Source organism: Emys orbicularis, chromosome 7, assembly GCF_028017835.1.
Source record: "Emys orbicularis isolate rEmyOrb1 chromosome 7, rEmyOrb1.hap1, whole genome shotgun sequence".
Taxonomy (NCBI): domain Eukaryota; kingdom Metazoa; phylum Chordata; order Testudines; family Emydidae; genus Emys; species Emys orbicularis.
In genome coordinates, this window is record NC_088689.1 from 107,720,145 (window position 1) to 107,735,447 (window position 15,303).

The following is a 15,303-nucleotide window of genomic DNA, read 5'->3' on the forward strand; positions in this document are numbered from 1 at the left end:
GACATTTATCAGGCGATGAGAATGTTCCCAGTTATGCTAGAGAAGAGATGCAAGCCCTCCTGCCCCAGGGCACAGCCCAGCCACTAACTGCCTGGTGCTGGGAAGAGACTGCCCTGTGGGCAGGGTGTCCCAGAGCTGCCTGCTGCTGGGTTCTTGCACCTATTTCTGGAGCAGACAGTGCTGGCACTGTAGGAGGCAGGATACATGCTCACTGGATCACTAGTCCAGCCTAGTAGGGAATTCCATAGCCATCTCCTCTCAGTTTGGCTCCCTATGAGACTAACACAAGCCCAACAGCCAGGAAAACTGAGCATGCCCTCTGGGGTCCCAAGGTCAGTGATGTTCCCCATAACAGCTCCACAATGCCCCTCGTCATGGGCTAATCTCGATCATTGGTCTCCCTCCACACCTGGCCTTTCCGAAAGCTAAGATTCCTGGACTCGCATGTCTATGGCTGGTTGCAGAGTAACCCAGCACCATTCTCCATAGGAGTCGCCATGTGGGAACCATCTAGTCTATCTTTCTCCACCCTGCCATACAGAACCATGGGTAGCCTGTCTCTGATAGTGTTCAATCCTGTTTTGAAATGTACTCTGTGGTGTTCTGTAATATCCTGCAGCAGTGAGTTCCATAGGTTAACCACAAGTTACATAAGAAGCTGTTCCTTTGATCAGGTGTGTGACTCTTTGTCCCAGTGTTGAGGGATGCGGGGAAGAGATGGCTCTGGCTTCCCACACTGGTGGGAACTGAGCAGCTTGGGAGCCCCAGCACCTCCTGTTTGTTTTCTTTCCGGTGGTCATTCTGGATAATCTAATTAAATGCTGGAGCCGGTCCACCGTCTGTTTGTTTGTTGAAGACATTTCTCTGGTGACTCTAGTGGCTGAACCGATCTGAGCATGGGAGTGGGGCTGCAGCCGAGGTTCCCGGAACTCCCCAGACTCCCTTGACAGGATGGGAACAGCAAAGCCACTTGGGCCAATGCCACTCAGCCCAGCATGGCTGTTGTCTCTAGCTCCTGCTGGACTTTGCCAGGCTCGCAAAGTCACAGCTAGGACCAGCGCAGGAGGATGGGACTTACCCAGTCCAGCCCTTCTGTTTCTCCAGTCCCTCTTGCAGCCTGGTTCAGCCCTGCCCAGACTGCCCTCTGGAGCATGCCAGGCTCAGGAGAGGGCTCTTAGGCCTTGTCTACACCCAGCCGCTAGTTCGGCGGCTGGGAATCGAAGTTCCGGGTTCGATTTATCGCGTCTGGTCTGGACGCGATAAATCGATCCCGGAAGCGCTCGCCGTCGACTGCGGTACTCCAGCTCGGCAAGAGGAGTACCGCGGAGTCGACGGGGAGCCTGCCTGCTGCGTGTGGACCGCGTCTGAACCGCGGTAAGTTCGAACTAAGGTATGTCGACTTCAGCTACGTTATTCACGTAGCTGAAGTTGCGTACCTTAGTTCGAAGTTGGGGGTTAGTGTAGACCAGGCCTTAGTCACGCAGTGCTCTCTGTACAGAGAGCCCTGCAGAATGGGAGCAGTCAGGGGTTAGTCAAATGGTCCAATGAAAGTTCAGTGGAGAATTAACCTTCAGTGCTGCTGGAGTGATCGAAGTAGCCTGTCCTGTCTGGTGGGGTCCTGGGCCCTTTAGTCGCCTTCGTGGAAACTCCCAAGGCAGAGGTGCTTTAAAAGGGACCATGGGAATTGCTTTGAAACCAAGTGGGGCCTTTCTAGCCTTCTCATGAACTGGACACAGAGCCCCTACGGGAGCCCTGGGGGGCAGGGAATGGCCTCTTGGCCAGGTTCCTTGTAGCGTAATGGGCTCCTAGTCTTGGCCGGAGCCTCTACATAATGAATGCCAGCCCAGCAGTGTGGGCTTGGAGCCGAGTGCTGATCTCCAGCTGGTAGGGGCTGGGGGTCTGCTAATTCTCCATGTTAGGTGGTGGCTGGTGGCTGGGGAGGCGGAGCGCGAACTGACTGGGGGCCCAGAGTCAGGTGACTGGTAATTCTCTGCTTGTGAGGAGAGCAGGATGATACCTGGTCACCTCATGCTGCAGTGAGATGTCACACACCGGTGTCTGTGTGAGCCCCGTCGCTTTCTGCTGGTTAGCCTGCCTCAAACCTGCCTGTTTGTGGGTCAGTCCCCTCTCCCACAGCTGAGCTTCCCTCTAGTTCACCAGGCAGAAGCTGAGAGTGCTGGAGTCAAAGGGCAACGTGCATGGAGTGTGCCTGCTGCCCTAGAGAGCCATGGGTGGGGGAGCTAGCATTGGGATGTCTCAGGTTGAATCATGCCTTACAGCAATAGTTTTGAAAAGTGCCTTATTCCTTATAGGACTGGTCATGTGGAACTGTGATGGACAGACAAACCAATGCAAAATCACCAGGGGCGCAAAGTGAACTGGCTTTAAAAGCAGATAATGCACATTCCCCAGACAGCTCCCAGTCCCCTGCCTGGCTCAGAGCATTAGCTGACCACACTCTCCGGTCTCCCTGTAGGAAAGGATAGTACATATAGTGGCATTGTATGGATTCTTGCACCTTCCTCTGAAGCATCTGGTACTGGCTTTTGCTGGAGACAGAAAGCTGGCCTAGGTGGGCTAATCAGTCTGATCTAACATGCCCAGGAGCATAGAATACTTGATGCTCCTAGTTGTGAGTACCTGAAGTGCTTAAGTGCTGCGGGAGTGGGAGCACCATGGAAGTACCTAGTGAAGTAGATGCTGGTCTGGACAAACTGTTGTTCTGACTGGGTATGGGAGGGAGGGAGAGACAGGATTGTTCTGGTGGGGTAACTTTGATTACATTTTATTTTAGCATTAGCCCAAGAGGCCCCAGGCTGGGTTAGCTCCTGAGAGCCAGGGATTTACACCAGGAGCAGAACGGATTCAGTCTCTCTTGTTGGGAGCTGTCTTAGAAAAGTTGCTGGTTGTGTCTCACTGAGTGACTTCCCTGTGCCTGGATTGAAAATGCAGCTGGATAATGTAATCGTCATACACAAGATTTGTAACTAAAATGAGAGAAGAATCAATCTTCATGCTCTAAGACATAAACTGCTGATAGCAGGGGTCAGGAAGACCCCCCTCCCCACCCCCACCCCCACCCCCATGTACAGCTTTACACAATTAGCCAGCTGCATAATGGGCAGGTTACACATTCCTCAGGAACATCAGCTACTGGCTTCTTCCAGGCAGGGCACAGAGCTGATGGAGCCAGTGGCCTCTGGTTTCTCAGTCTGTTGTTTCAAATGTGGCCAGTGTCGATTCTGTCGGTTAACTCCATTTGTGTGGCCAAATGGGCTGGCTTCTCTGGACAGACAGAACTATCCCGTTATCCTTAGTGAGGTTATATGGTGGGGGTGGGCCCATGCCATACCACACAGCCCTCCTGCCCAACACTGGAACACTCCCCCCCAATTTCCTATGGCCAGAGCCCCCCCAGACCTGCTGTGCCCAGGACCCCCCCCCCAGGACAGTGCCACAAATGCACAGTGCCCTGCTCTCAACCACACCTGCCCAGCCCCCCCTGCCCACAGCCCCCTCCCACTCCCTAGTGCCCCAACACACAGAGATCTTCCCCGTCCCCTCACAGCCCAAAACACACACACACCCCGGCCCTCCAGAGACCCACTCCCCCAAACCCTGCCTCCTGGCTGCACTCACCAGCCCTGCTGGGAGGTGACTGTGTCTGCCGGGCTGAGGCAGCAGTGCAGCCAGGGCTGGTCCTGGGGTGGGGAATCGCTCCAGCCCCTCGGGAGTGGCACAAGCAGCCAGGCCAGGACCTGCCCCAGCCAGGCTCCCTCAGGACCCACTTGCCTGGAGGGGCTCAGCCAAGCCCCCCACACTGTCCCCCCACCCCAACTGGCTGAGACTGGCCAGGCTTCTGCACCAGTCCCAGGCGGTTCAGCTCCAGGGAGACAGGTGGGGTTCCACAGGTGGTAGGAAGCAGAGACTGCCCGGAGCTGGAGGTGCACTGGGGTCCGGCCAGGAGGCAGAGAGAAGCTGGCGAAAGGAGGTGGAGAGGAGCCCTCCTGAGAGGAGCAAGAGTGTGTGTGTGTGGGGGGGAAGCCAGCAGGCTGGTGGGGTCTTAGGGCACAGTGCAAGCAGAGCAGGCCTGGGCCCCTTCTGAGCATGGGCCCGGCTCCATGGTACCACTGGTGCCATTGTAAACCCGGTGGGGTGAAGTGGGATTTGAAAGCCTGGAGAACTCTTCCCAACTGACTATCCTAGGTCTTTGCTCTGGGATGGGGAGGAGAGGCCAGTACTGCTTAAGCACTGGAATAAATTGCCCAGGGAGGGTGTGGAATCTCCATCATTGGGGATGTTTAAGAGCAGGTTGGACAAACACCTGTCAGGGATGGTCTAGATAATACTTGGTCCTGCCATGAGTGCAGAGGACTGGACTAGATGACCTCTGGAGTACTATGATTCTATGAATCTCACCCTATCCAGATTAAAGGGGGGAGGGGGATGGACAGTGCACCTCTGCCCTGACCTGGGGGACCCTCTAGATAAAGCTGGCCCCAAATGCCAATTTTTGGTGGGAAATTTGAACAAAAAAAACCACTTTTTTTTCCAGAATTTCTAGTGAATTTTTCCAGTTATTCAACAAAAACTGAACCCAAACGCCTACATTTTTCAATTGTCAAAAACCTTTCTGGGAAGAGATGCTCAGCTGTGAAAAACCCAACCCCCCAAGTGTTACCAGAACCTGGATAGTTTGACTAAAAAAGTTGGATGCTGATTTTTCATTGAGAAATCGAAACATTTCGAGCCAAGGGAAAGTTCTCTGGAAAATGTTCATTTTGTCAACCAGCCTTTTGGGGTTGGGTGGGAGGACTAGTCTATGTGGACCAGCCCTGCCTGTTGGGGGCCCGAGGTGGGTTCAGTCTCCGCAGCCCCCTGACGCACAAGGAGCCCAGCTGTGGGCTGGCTTTCCTGGTCTGGCCAAAGAAGGATCTGAGCTGAGACCCATCCGCGCTTCCCAGGGGGCTCGCCCCACGGAGGTGACCTTCGGTCTCCGCCAACGTGGGCCAGGACCCGGCCTCCAGTGGCCACCAGCTGCCCCATTCACCGCCCTGCCTCAGTTGCTCTGCTAGATCGAAGGCCACCGCTGTCCCTCAAAGGCACCTCCCCGGGGATGTCTCGTTTTCCTCGGCAGGGCAGGCCCGGTGTCCCGGTTGGAGCTGGAGGCTCCCGTCCCGGGTGTGGCCGGCTGAGCTCCACTCCCAGAGCCCTGACACGCGAGCAGGGGAGCAGCCCCTTGCACCTGGGAGGGCCGGGTGGCCATTGGCTGCCGCGGGAGCAGGGGCTGGGCCGGGGGTGCAGCCTGCAGCGCTTTGCCCAAAAGCTGGGGCCCCGGCTTAGTGGTGGAGGGGCTCTGGGGGCACGGAGGAGAGAGGCAGGAGCCGGAAGGAGGCAGGGACTAGCCCCCCCCGCAGCAGCTTCTCCTGGACTCTCTCCAGCCTCCCTCTCCGCTGCTCGGGGAGCCTCGGGAGGTTCCTCCCCAATGCGCGGCGGGGAAGGAGCGCGGCGATCTCGCTGAGGGGCCGGAGCCGAGCACTCGCCGGGTCCCAGCCCGACTTCCAGGGGCGCGAGAGGCGGGATTTGCGGAGTATGCTGGCGGGCAGCAGGTAACCCCGCGCCGCGCCGCTCCCTGGGGGAGCCCGGCCGGGCCCCGCGCGCACCGGGGGCCGGGCAGGGGCAGCAGCTGCAGGGCTGCGATGGTAACCAGGTGGCTGGGGGGCCCCGGGGAATCCCAAGGCCTCTCTGTGCAGCCGGGCTGGTCTCTCGTGCGCCTCTGGAACAGCCCCAGCAGGAGCTTGCCCAGTCCCGGAGCGCTGGACACACGGGTCCCTCTTCACCGGCGCTGGGAACTTTCCAGGGGAAACCCCTGGTCTGGTCAGTTTCATCCGCTGCGGCTGCCCCTTAACTCCAGCTACAGCTCCCCTCCCACGCGCTGCTCCTGTTGCCCATTCCCCCGCCCCCCGCGCTCGGTGAGCTCTTTGGATGCACCCAGCAGAAGGGTGGTCTTGGGTCCGAACAGAGTCCCCCCGACAAGGCCTCCCGGGCAGGAGACCAGTTCCGAGGGGAGATCGGGGGAGGTGCCCTGAGTGGGGGGCTTAGCCAGTGGGCATCGGTGCTGAGGTCCCGTCCTGTTGGAGCTCCCTGTATAAAGCTTGTCCCGGGGTATGTCAGGGGAACTGCTTAACTGGGACTGGTGAGGGAGAGGGGCCAAAAGATGGGGATGGGGAGACAGGAAGGGGCAATGCATCCTGGAACTGCTGAGCTGACTCTCCACTGTGGAGCTGGCAGGGCTTTGGGGAAAGAGGACCGGTTACAGAGCTCTTTGGAGCATCTCTCTCTCTGGGTTTGCTTTGACTTTCATTGGGGCCCCAGTACATGCGAGGCGAGAGGGATGTCAACCAGGCAACCGTTAACAAACAGCTACAGGGAGCAAAGGGGAGAAGTAAGATCGGAAGGAATCCCGGCCAAGTATTCCCACTCCTAGCAGTGCACACTACTGCACGCTCACACCGCTGTGCGTGCTTGCGCTCTCAGCTATGCACAATCACACACTTGCATTGCAACCACAACCATCCACTCATCCGCTGAGGGTCAGAACAGCACACGCACACACTGTCGCATGCTCACGGCTGCACATGTACACAGCCTGATTGGAGACAGCTGGGAATTGCTGCTGGGAAGCAGGAAGGCCTGAGGTTGGCAGGCCGGAGTGGGGCTGTTAGCTCGCTGCCTTGGTGTGAGTGTGTGCAGTGACACCTCTGCCAGGGGAACCTGCCCTGCCCATTCCCCTCTCCCTGGCGCTGGGGCATCCGTGTCCTGCTGAAATTTGGCTTCTCTCCTTCCCAGGGGGACAGAGTTGTGCCATGCTGGAGAGGTGGCCCCTCCTCATTGGGTCTGGAATCAGGGATGCTGGCTTTGCTGATTAAAAGCTCCAACAGGGGAACTGTGCCTCTACCCCTGCCACCTGTCCTTTGCCCCTCACTTTCTCTGTCCTCTTCTCCTGCATTCCTTGCCCCCCTTCCCCCCAGCTCCTGTTGGTGTCAATGGGAATACTGGGGAGACAGATCCCAGGGCTGTAAGTGAGCCTGGACTCTCTCCTGTTTGGAATCATTGGGATTGTCTCAGCTCAGTGAGGAGGAGGCATCTGATCTCCTGCCCTGGCTGTGCTGGGCAGGGTTAGTAGGTGCCCCAGAAGCTCTTACTTCCAGGTGTCTCTAGTTTGATCTGCTCTACTAGTCACTAGACCCTGCTTGGATCTGCTTGTTCTGTGGTGGCAAAGTCATGGGGGGAAGCGCCTGCTTGGTGTCGCCTAGGAGCAGAAGGGGCGTGGGGCTCCTGTGCAGCTGAAGTGAGTGAGAGGTGGAAGGTGATGGCTAGCATGTGTGGGCCCTCAGCCCTGGCAGTGCCTCTGTCCCCATTGGAAAGCTGGACTCTGCGCTGCTGAGGGTGCAGTGTGCCTCCTTAGCTGTCTCAGGGCTGCACTGCTCCAGCTACATGTTAGAGGGAGAAGCAAGAGCCCCACTCACATTGCTTGAGAGCCCTTGATTCCTCAAGCTTCTGCCAGTGCAGATTTGTGAAGTTCCCATTACTCCTGGCCTGCAGCACTGACAGCTCTTCTGCCCCAGCCATGGACCGTGGGGTAGGATCTGGTGTTCATCAGCTGTGGGGGCGAGAGGAGCGGTGCCCCCCATGGTTAATGCATGTGAGCCTGTTCGAGCTGCAGAGTTTTGATGGGCCTGGATTCCAGGCACGTGTTCAGCCCGTGTTGGAAGGGAGCCCCTAGCAGATCTGGCTGAGAGGAGTTTCCCCTTCTCTTTGGCTGGCTCTGCCAATACCTGTCCTCCCTGTTCTGGTTGGCACCATGTGTGCAGCACTCCAGGCTACTCACCAAACCACTGCAACGTGCAATACGCAGCCCAGGTACATCTGACTCATTCCCTGGGCCCTGCCAAGCAGGGCCGGCTCTAGGCACCAGCAAAACAAGCTGGTGCTTGGGGCGGCACATTTTTAGGGGCGGCATGGCCGGCACCAGAATGCCGCCCCTAAAAATGTGCCCCGGCCGCCCTAGCTCACCTCCACTGCTGCCGCTCGCGCGCCGCTGCTCGCCCTCCCTCCCAGGCTCTCAAACCTGGGAGGGAGGGGGAGATCCCGAGTGGCCGCAGCGCGCGAAACAGCTGATTCGCACGCCGCTGCTCGCCCTCCCTCCCAGGCTCTCAAACCTGGGAGGGAGGGGGAGATCCCGAGTGGCCGCGGCACGCGAAACAGCTGATTCGCGCGCCGCTGCTCACCCTCCCTCCCAGGTTTGAGAGACTGGGAGGGAGGGGGAGACTCTGAGTGGCCGCGGCGCGCGTGCCGCTTCTCCCCCTCCCTCCCTCCCTCCTAGGCTTGAGAGCCTGGGGGGAGGAGGCAGGGCTGGGGATTTGGGGAAGGGGCGGAGTTGAGGCAGGGCCGGGGGTGGGGTAAGAAAAAAACGGGGGGGGGTGGCCAAAATTGTTTTTGCTTGGGGCGGCAAAAATCCTAGAGCCGGCCCTGCTGCCAAGGCATCTCCAGAACAGCCCAAGCTGCTCCAGAGGGAAGGATCCCAGAGCCCAGGGCTGTGATGCAGAGAACAACCTCCCCTCTGCCCCCTCGAGCGGATCCCTGCATGACATGGCTGAGGCTGGGGGGGGGGAGGGAGAGTGTTGGGTAAAGCTTGCACCGCTGCTGGCTGCTCTGCGGGGAGGCAGCACAGTCCCATGGGTAGAGCACCGGGCAGTGGGAGGCCTGGGTTCCATTCCCAGCACTGCCATTGATTCGCTGTGTGTCCTTCCCCTCTGTACAATGGAGCTAACAACGCCGCTGACCCTCCGCTTGAGAGCTAGCAGTGGAAAAGTGCAGTGTGAGGCCCAAGGCTGCCAGTCAGGCCGTTCGCCAGCTCTGAACTCAAGGCGAATGAGAGAAACTACGTGCGGGGGAGAGTTTCCTCCCCAGATGGGCTGGGCTCTTGCTGCCTTCTGCGGGCCCGTGGGCAGGGCTGGCTCCAGGTACCAGCTTGCCAAGCAGGTGTGTGAGGCGGCCAGTCCGGAGAGGGGCGGCACGTCCAGCTATTCGGCGGCAATTCAGCGGACGGTCCCTCACTCCCGCTCCGAGCGAAGGACCTCCCGCCGAAGTGCCGCCGCAGATCGCAATCGCGGCTTTTTTTTTTTTGCGCCGCTTGGGGCAGCAAAAACCCTGGAGCCGGCCCTGACCCTGGGACAATTTAAACTGGGGAAGCTTTGGATGTGGCTTTCAATCTATCTGAGGTTAAATCTGGCTCAAATCAGTTAATAACGGGCTACGCCAATGGGAGTGTGTCCACACGGGGCTGCACCGGTTTATCTAAATCAGTGCAACATCCCACATTAGTCAAACCAGTGCAACACTGTGTGCAGAGCAAGCCTCAGTATCCCCTTTATGGGCATTAGTGGATGCCTGAAGCCCGAGGTGGGGGTAGGGGAGAGGATTGGTACATGCTGGGGGGGGGGGGGGTTAGCTTGCAGCTACTCTCTGCCTTTAATGATGGTTACTGCAGCCTTTCTCTATTCTCTATCTTGGGGTGAAGTGCTGGGGGAAATGGGAGCTCTTACAAACTGCCACCAAAGTTCCAGGTGTCATCCTCTCTCGCCCCTCTGTGAGTTCCCCCAGTCCGTGCGCTGCTGCCAATCGCTCTGCTCTGTTGCGGAGTCGGTTGGGTACGGGCTGTGACACGGAAGAGCTCAAACAGAGAGAAATAAGTGAAAGGGCCATAAAAACAAGCCAATTCTGGGGTGGGTCGGGCTCTTTCCTATGTTGCCATAGGGGTATGGGGAATGTTATACCAGACTGGGCCCAACAGCCTGTCGTGTCCGGTGTCTGACTGCAGGAGGGATTGAGGGTCTAGACCATTACCTGCTCTTCTCTAGAGGCCAATGGGGGATGGTGCTTTTGTAAGAAAAGAAATTGTCCCTCCCACACCCAGGCCCATGCATAAGTGCACAGCATTATCCTGGGATATAGATTTCTTCACTCGCCTACTCCAGCTGGTGATTACTCTATTTCCTGAAGCATCAGGATCAGTGGCCCTTGGGGTAGTCTTTGTCCCAGCTGGTGTCACTGCAGATGCTATTCTTATTCAGATAAATGTCTAACCCTTGGTGGAATCTTCCTAAGCTACTTTCCTCTGTAATATCCTGCATCAGCAAGTTCCACAGATTAACAGTGTATTTATTTGCAGTTAAATTTGTTACCCTTCAGCTTGAGTGAATTAATGCACACTGGAGGGAATTATTTGGATGAATCACACCTGTTGCTGGGTTCTAAATGAACTGTGATAGCTCAGGGAAAAACCATGTACGTCACTGTGGACAGCCCTGAGACGTCTATCAGAAAAAGCAAACCGAATGGTAAGGTGCATAAGGAGTGGGCTAGGAGACAATAGTGAATAATAATAATGCTGCAAGGACTAGGATGCCTCCATGTAAATGAGTACTAATGCGTCAGCTGGAATGTGTTTTCAGTTCTGGTAACCTCAGAAAGGATCCAGCAATGGGGAGAGCCTGCCCACTGAGAGGTGACATGACGGGGACACTGTAGTTCAGAGAACAGGGACGCTCTCCCCTGGTGTTTCACAGCCTTCTGAGCCGGTGACCCCATACCTGAAGTAAAAACTGTTGGTGATCCCCTTCCATCACTTACTCTTCCTTCTGTAGCCAAGGTATCAAAGGTAGCAACGCTGAGCTGCCTCAGTGTGTGCGTGTGGTCAGAGGCTGCCAGAGAAAACTTGACCATGAAGGGTCTGGATGTGCCAGGCATGGGGGAGTTTCAGACTGTAATGAAATTGGCAGCGCTGTGTGACACCCCTGCCCCCAGGGGGTCATGACCCATGGGTTGAAAAACACTGCTCTAGATGTATGCAAAATAGTGACTGGTTTAGAGATGGCAGATGAAGTATACCTGCCTCCTGGCACAAGAACATGGGGCCGGCCAATGGAAACTGAATGCCAGCTCGTTTAGAACTGACCAAAGGAAACACTTTTCAACCCACTGAACCTAGAGAACTTGCTGCCACGAGGGGTTGTTGAGGCCCAGAACTCAGCACAATTCAAACCCAGATTAGATCTTTATATAGACAATAAGAGCATCCACGGTTACTCAGACAGCTTAAAAATGCCTGCTTCAGGCCCTGAACCAACCACCTGGGGTTAGGTAGGCGCTTCCCTTGGGGGAGGTGTTCCATAAGTGTCCACTAGGGGGTTTCTTGCATCTGGCCACTGATCAGAGACAGGCCACTGGTCTAATGTGACACCCGCTGCTGTGGGGTGAGGTGCCTGGGAGGGTCCGGTGGGCTTTATCCATGAAACTCAGCTGTGTCTTTGCCCCCTTCCCCCACCCCATTGGTTTTCCTGTTCCCTGGCTGGCATCAGCTCCTCCCTCTTGTTATGTCTTGCAGGCTCCCATGATGAGAGGGTGGATCCTGCTTCTCGCTGTGCTCCTAGCTCCGGCACCAGTTACGGCACAAAAAAGAAACCAAGGTTGGTGCTGCCTGAGCTCTCCAAGGGGCAGTATGTGAGGCAAGGGCTGCGGGCTGGGCCCACTCATGGCACCATCGCTGGGTTTGCTGGAAACACCGCGTGGTCCCAGAAAAGCTGGGGGAGGGAAGATGAGGGCATTTGGCCCACAGAGCTGGGTGGGTGAATTCAGGCTGGTCCCAGCTCCTTCCCTCAAACCAGCCTGTGCCCTGTAGTCGGATACCTGGTGTCTCCTCCCAGCACAGACTCGCTGGCAGGCTGCCCAGGCAGTTCTGAGCTGTGACCACGCTGAATTGTACAGGGACTGGAGGGTGGGGTGTATGTGGGGGAGGGGATGGGACACAGACTTTGTTGAATGTTTCATGGTTCCCCAAGTCCCCACATGCCTGAAACGAGGACTGCTAGGGTTGCCAATCCTCGATCTCTCAGAGGCTATTGAAGCCAATCCGGGAGATTTTAGGCCGCTAAAAGTCTGGCGGCACAGCGGGGCTAAGGCAGGCTCCCTGCCTGCCATGGCTCTGCGCGGCTCTCGGAGTGAACGGCATGTCCAGCTCGTAGGCACAGGGGCATCCAGGGGGTCTCTGCACGCTGCCCCCAACCCAAACGCTGACTCTGCAGCTCCCATTGGCCGGGAAACGCGGCCAATGGGAGCTGCAGAGCCGGCGCTTGGGGTGGAACAGAGCAGGAAGTCGCCTGGCTGCCCCTGAGCCTAGGAGCTGGACATGCTGTCCGCTTCCTGGGAGCCGCCCAAGGTAAGCACCACCCGGACAGAGCCTGCACCCCGCACCCCCTCCTGCATGCATCCCAACCCCCTGCCCCAGCCCTGAACCCTCTCCCGCACCCAAACTCTCTCCCAGAGCTCACACCCCCTCCTGCACTCCAACCCTCTACCCCAGGCTCAGCCCAGAGCCCCCTCCCACACACCGAATCCCTCAGACCAACCCCCAGCCCAGAGCCTGCACCCCCTCCTGCACTCCAATCCCCTGCCCCAGCCTAGTGAGGGTGGGGAAGAGTGAGCAACAGGGGGTGGGGGTGGTGGAATGAGTGGGGGCAGGGCCTCAGAGAAGGGGCGGGGCAGCGGTGGAGCCTCGGGGAAGGGGCGGGGCAGGGGCAGGACAAGGGTGTTTGGGTTTGTGTGATTATTAGACAGTTGGCAACCCTCAGGACTGCGAGTGGGGGGAGTGCGGCATCTCCCTTGCTGACTTGCTGCTGCCCCTGTGCTCCTGGGATGGACCAGAGGGCTCCCTGCAGCCTTGTTCTGCTCCAGGGTGTAGACTGTGCTTCCCTGAGGCTCAGCCTGGGAGTTGCTGTCTCTCCCTTCCCCCACAGGCTTGATGATTGCCCCCTCCCCTGGGCTGGGGCATGAAGGAGCCCAGGGATTTTATCCTGGGGGAGGCTGGGAGTTGCCCTGTGCTGACACTCAGAGGAGGCTTGTGGCCAGGGACGCTGGAACAATGTGTACAGTGGGGGTGCTGAGAGCCATTGAACCAAACTGTAAACCCTGGATAGAATGGAAACCACTTCAAGCCAGGGTGTGCGGCAGCACCCCTACTTCCAGCACCTATGCTTGTGGCATGAGGGGAGGAGGAGGAAGGATCCATGGGCCAGGGTGATGGAGCTGCCTCTCTCAGCCTATGTAGGACCTGCAGCCCCAGCCGCCTCTTGGCAGGGACTTATCCCTGAAGGGATGTGGGATGTCGGGGGGCTGGAGTGATTCCCAGGGGAGGGGCAGCTGCTGCCTCGCTGGTGAGTCCCTGGCCCCTTTGCAAGGCCTGTGGTTGGCAGGGAGGAACGTGGTACTAGTCTGAGAAAATCCAGCGTGTTCTCTGCTAAGGGGGCTCCTGGTCAGTGGGCCCTGGGGGAGCTGTCAGCCCACAAGCCCTGGCTGCTGGCAGTGCTCATCCCCTGCGTATTCATGGGATATCCCCGCCCCTGCCTGGGTGCCCCTGTCTGCTCCACATCCGCTCAGCCCTGGAACTCCTTGTATTAGAGGGACAGGCGGTCATGGCCTCTGGCACTGAACCTATCTCCTTGCTGGAGAATGTGGCCCTGAGGTCTGGGCTTCCTTGCCCTGACTCATGGATTCTGGCTGTCTTGGATCTCTCTGTGGGAGGAGTGCGGGCTCCTGAGGTAAGAAGCTGGAAGGGCTAAGCCAGCGGAGGGAGCCTCCATGGCAGGGCTAGGACAGTTCCCTCTGGCCCTTGCATGCTGGAGAAAAGGGAGTTAGCCCTGAGCTGCTGATGGTTGCTTTGCAGGGACGTGCATCAATGTCTATGCGGCAGACATCGTGTTCCTGGTGGATGGATCCTCCAGTATCGGGAGGACCAACTTCCGCATGATCCGAGCCTTCATGGAGGACCTGGTTAGGCCCTTTGTCCATGTGGTCGGTGAGAGCGCGGTGCGATTCGGGGCAGTGCAGTACAGCGACGACCCCAGGTGAGTCCTGATGGTCCTGTCCCCCCATGCCAGACACACGGTGCGGGAGGCTCCTGCAGCCCTGTCCCCGGTGTAGCCACCTCTCTGTGCTCCTGGGGGTGGCTCTCAGGGTTCCAGTCGCCAAGGGAGCTCGGGGTGCTCGGTGTGGCCCCAGAGCTATCTGCTGGGGAGGGAGTGCTGCGGGTGCCTGACACCTGCTACTGACAGAGGAGGCCCAGCCTCTGCTCATGGCCGCTGTTCTCAGCGCCCCGTGGTAGCCAGTGAATCTCCTTAATTGTCCCAGGCTGGGCAGGAGTAGGGTGAGAATAAAATATCTAATTACCCCTATTGCCCCTGCAGCCCCTAGCGCACTTTCTATGGAGCCCCATTACAGAGAACCCCCTGACCACCTCTGTAGTGTCATTGCCTTGCTTCCATGGAGCTGCACCCTAGCGATCCATGGGAAATGACCCACCCCCTATAGAAACCCTGTGGGTGCCCTGGTAGCTTCCCCTAAGGAAGCATGTGGGCCATGCGGTTACTGTGTAGGGATCTTGCTCAGGCTGGAAGCTGGCTATGTTGTGGTTTCCCCCCATCCCCCTGGGATTGCGTTTGTCCCCAGGCTCGAGTTCACGTTCTCCCAGCATCCCAACGGGACGGAGGTGAAGAGGGCCATCCAGCAGCTGAGCTACAAAGGCGGGAACACACGCACAGGCGCCGGTCTCCGGTACATCGCTGACAACTTCTTTGGGCCCACTCAGATCCGGGCCGGGGTCCCAAAGGTACCTCTAGAGAGACCCTGCTTATGCCACGGCCAGGGAATGTGAGAGCAAAACGCTGGCCTGTCGGCTCTCCTCCAGTGGGGCCAGAGCGTGCTGATGGCTAGGACGGTCACTCGGATCTCTCCATGCTGGAGGGGGAGCAGAGCTGGGTGCTTGGCAGGAGCGGGTGGGTCGCTACATCCCCTTTCCTTCGAACCCCTGGGTAACATCTGTCCAGTTCCAACTCTTTCTCTGTAACGGGGAGACCGTGGGGAGGCAACACACCCCAGCCCAGTGGGACTGTCTGACTTCTGCTCCTCTTCTTCCCGCCATGGGCCCCTTCAAACTCAGCATCTGGGGGTCCCTGTCTCACATCTGATATGCTTTGGCTGAGCCGGCTGGGGGCACTAGCCTTGGGGCCCCTCCCGCCTGAGGTGGGCCCCACGGCTCGTGTTGAGTCTGATGGCCAGCCCCCTCCTGACACGCCATTGCCCCTTCCTGGCAGGTCTGCATCCTCATCACAGATGGCAAGTCTCAAGATGACACTGAGCAGCCCTCTGTGAAGCTGAAGGCTCAGGGCACTAAGGTCTTTTCTGTGG

General features: G+C 58.0%; 1 protein-coding gene across 1 annotated transcript in view; it reads left to right on the top strand.

The window, feature by feature from the left end:
• The first annotated feature begins 10,348 nt into the window (after positions 1-10,348).
• Positions 10,349-15,303, top strand: part of COL7A1 (collagen type VII alpha 1 chain) — a 97,207-nt gene continuing 92,252 nt past the window's right edge. The window contains exons 1-5 of the mRNA XM_065408257.1: positions 10,349-10,403; positions 11,450-11,686; positions 13,784-13,964; positions 14,566-14,725; positions 15,210-15,303. Of these exons, the coding sequence (XP_065264329.1) occupies positions 10,349-10,403; positions 11,450-11,686; positions 13,784-13,964; positions 14,566-14,725; positions 15,210-15,303 (727 nt within the window). The remainder of the gene's footprint in view (positions 10,404-11,449; positions 11,687-13,783; positions 13,965-14,565; positions 14,726-15,209) is intronic.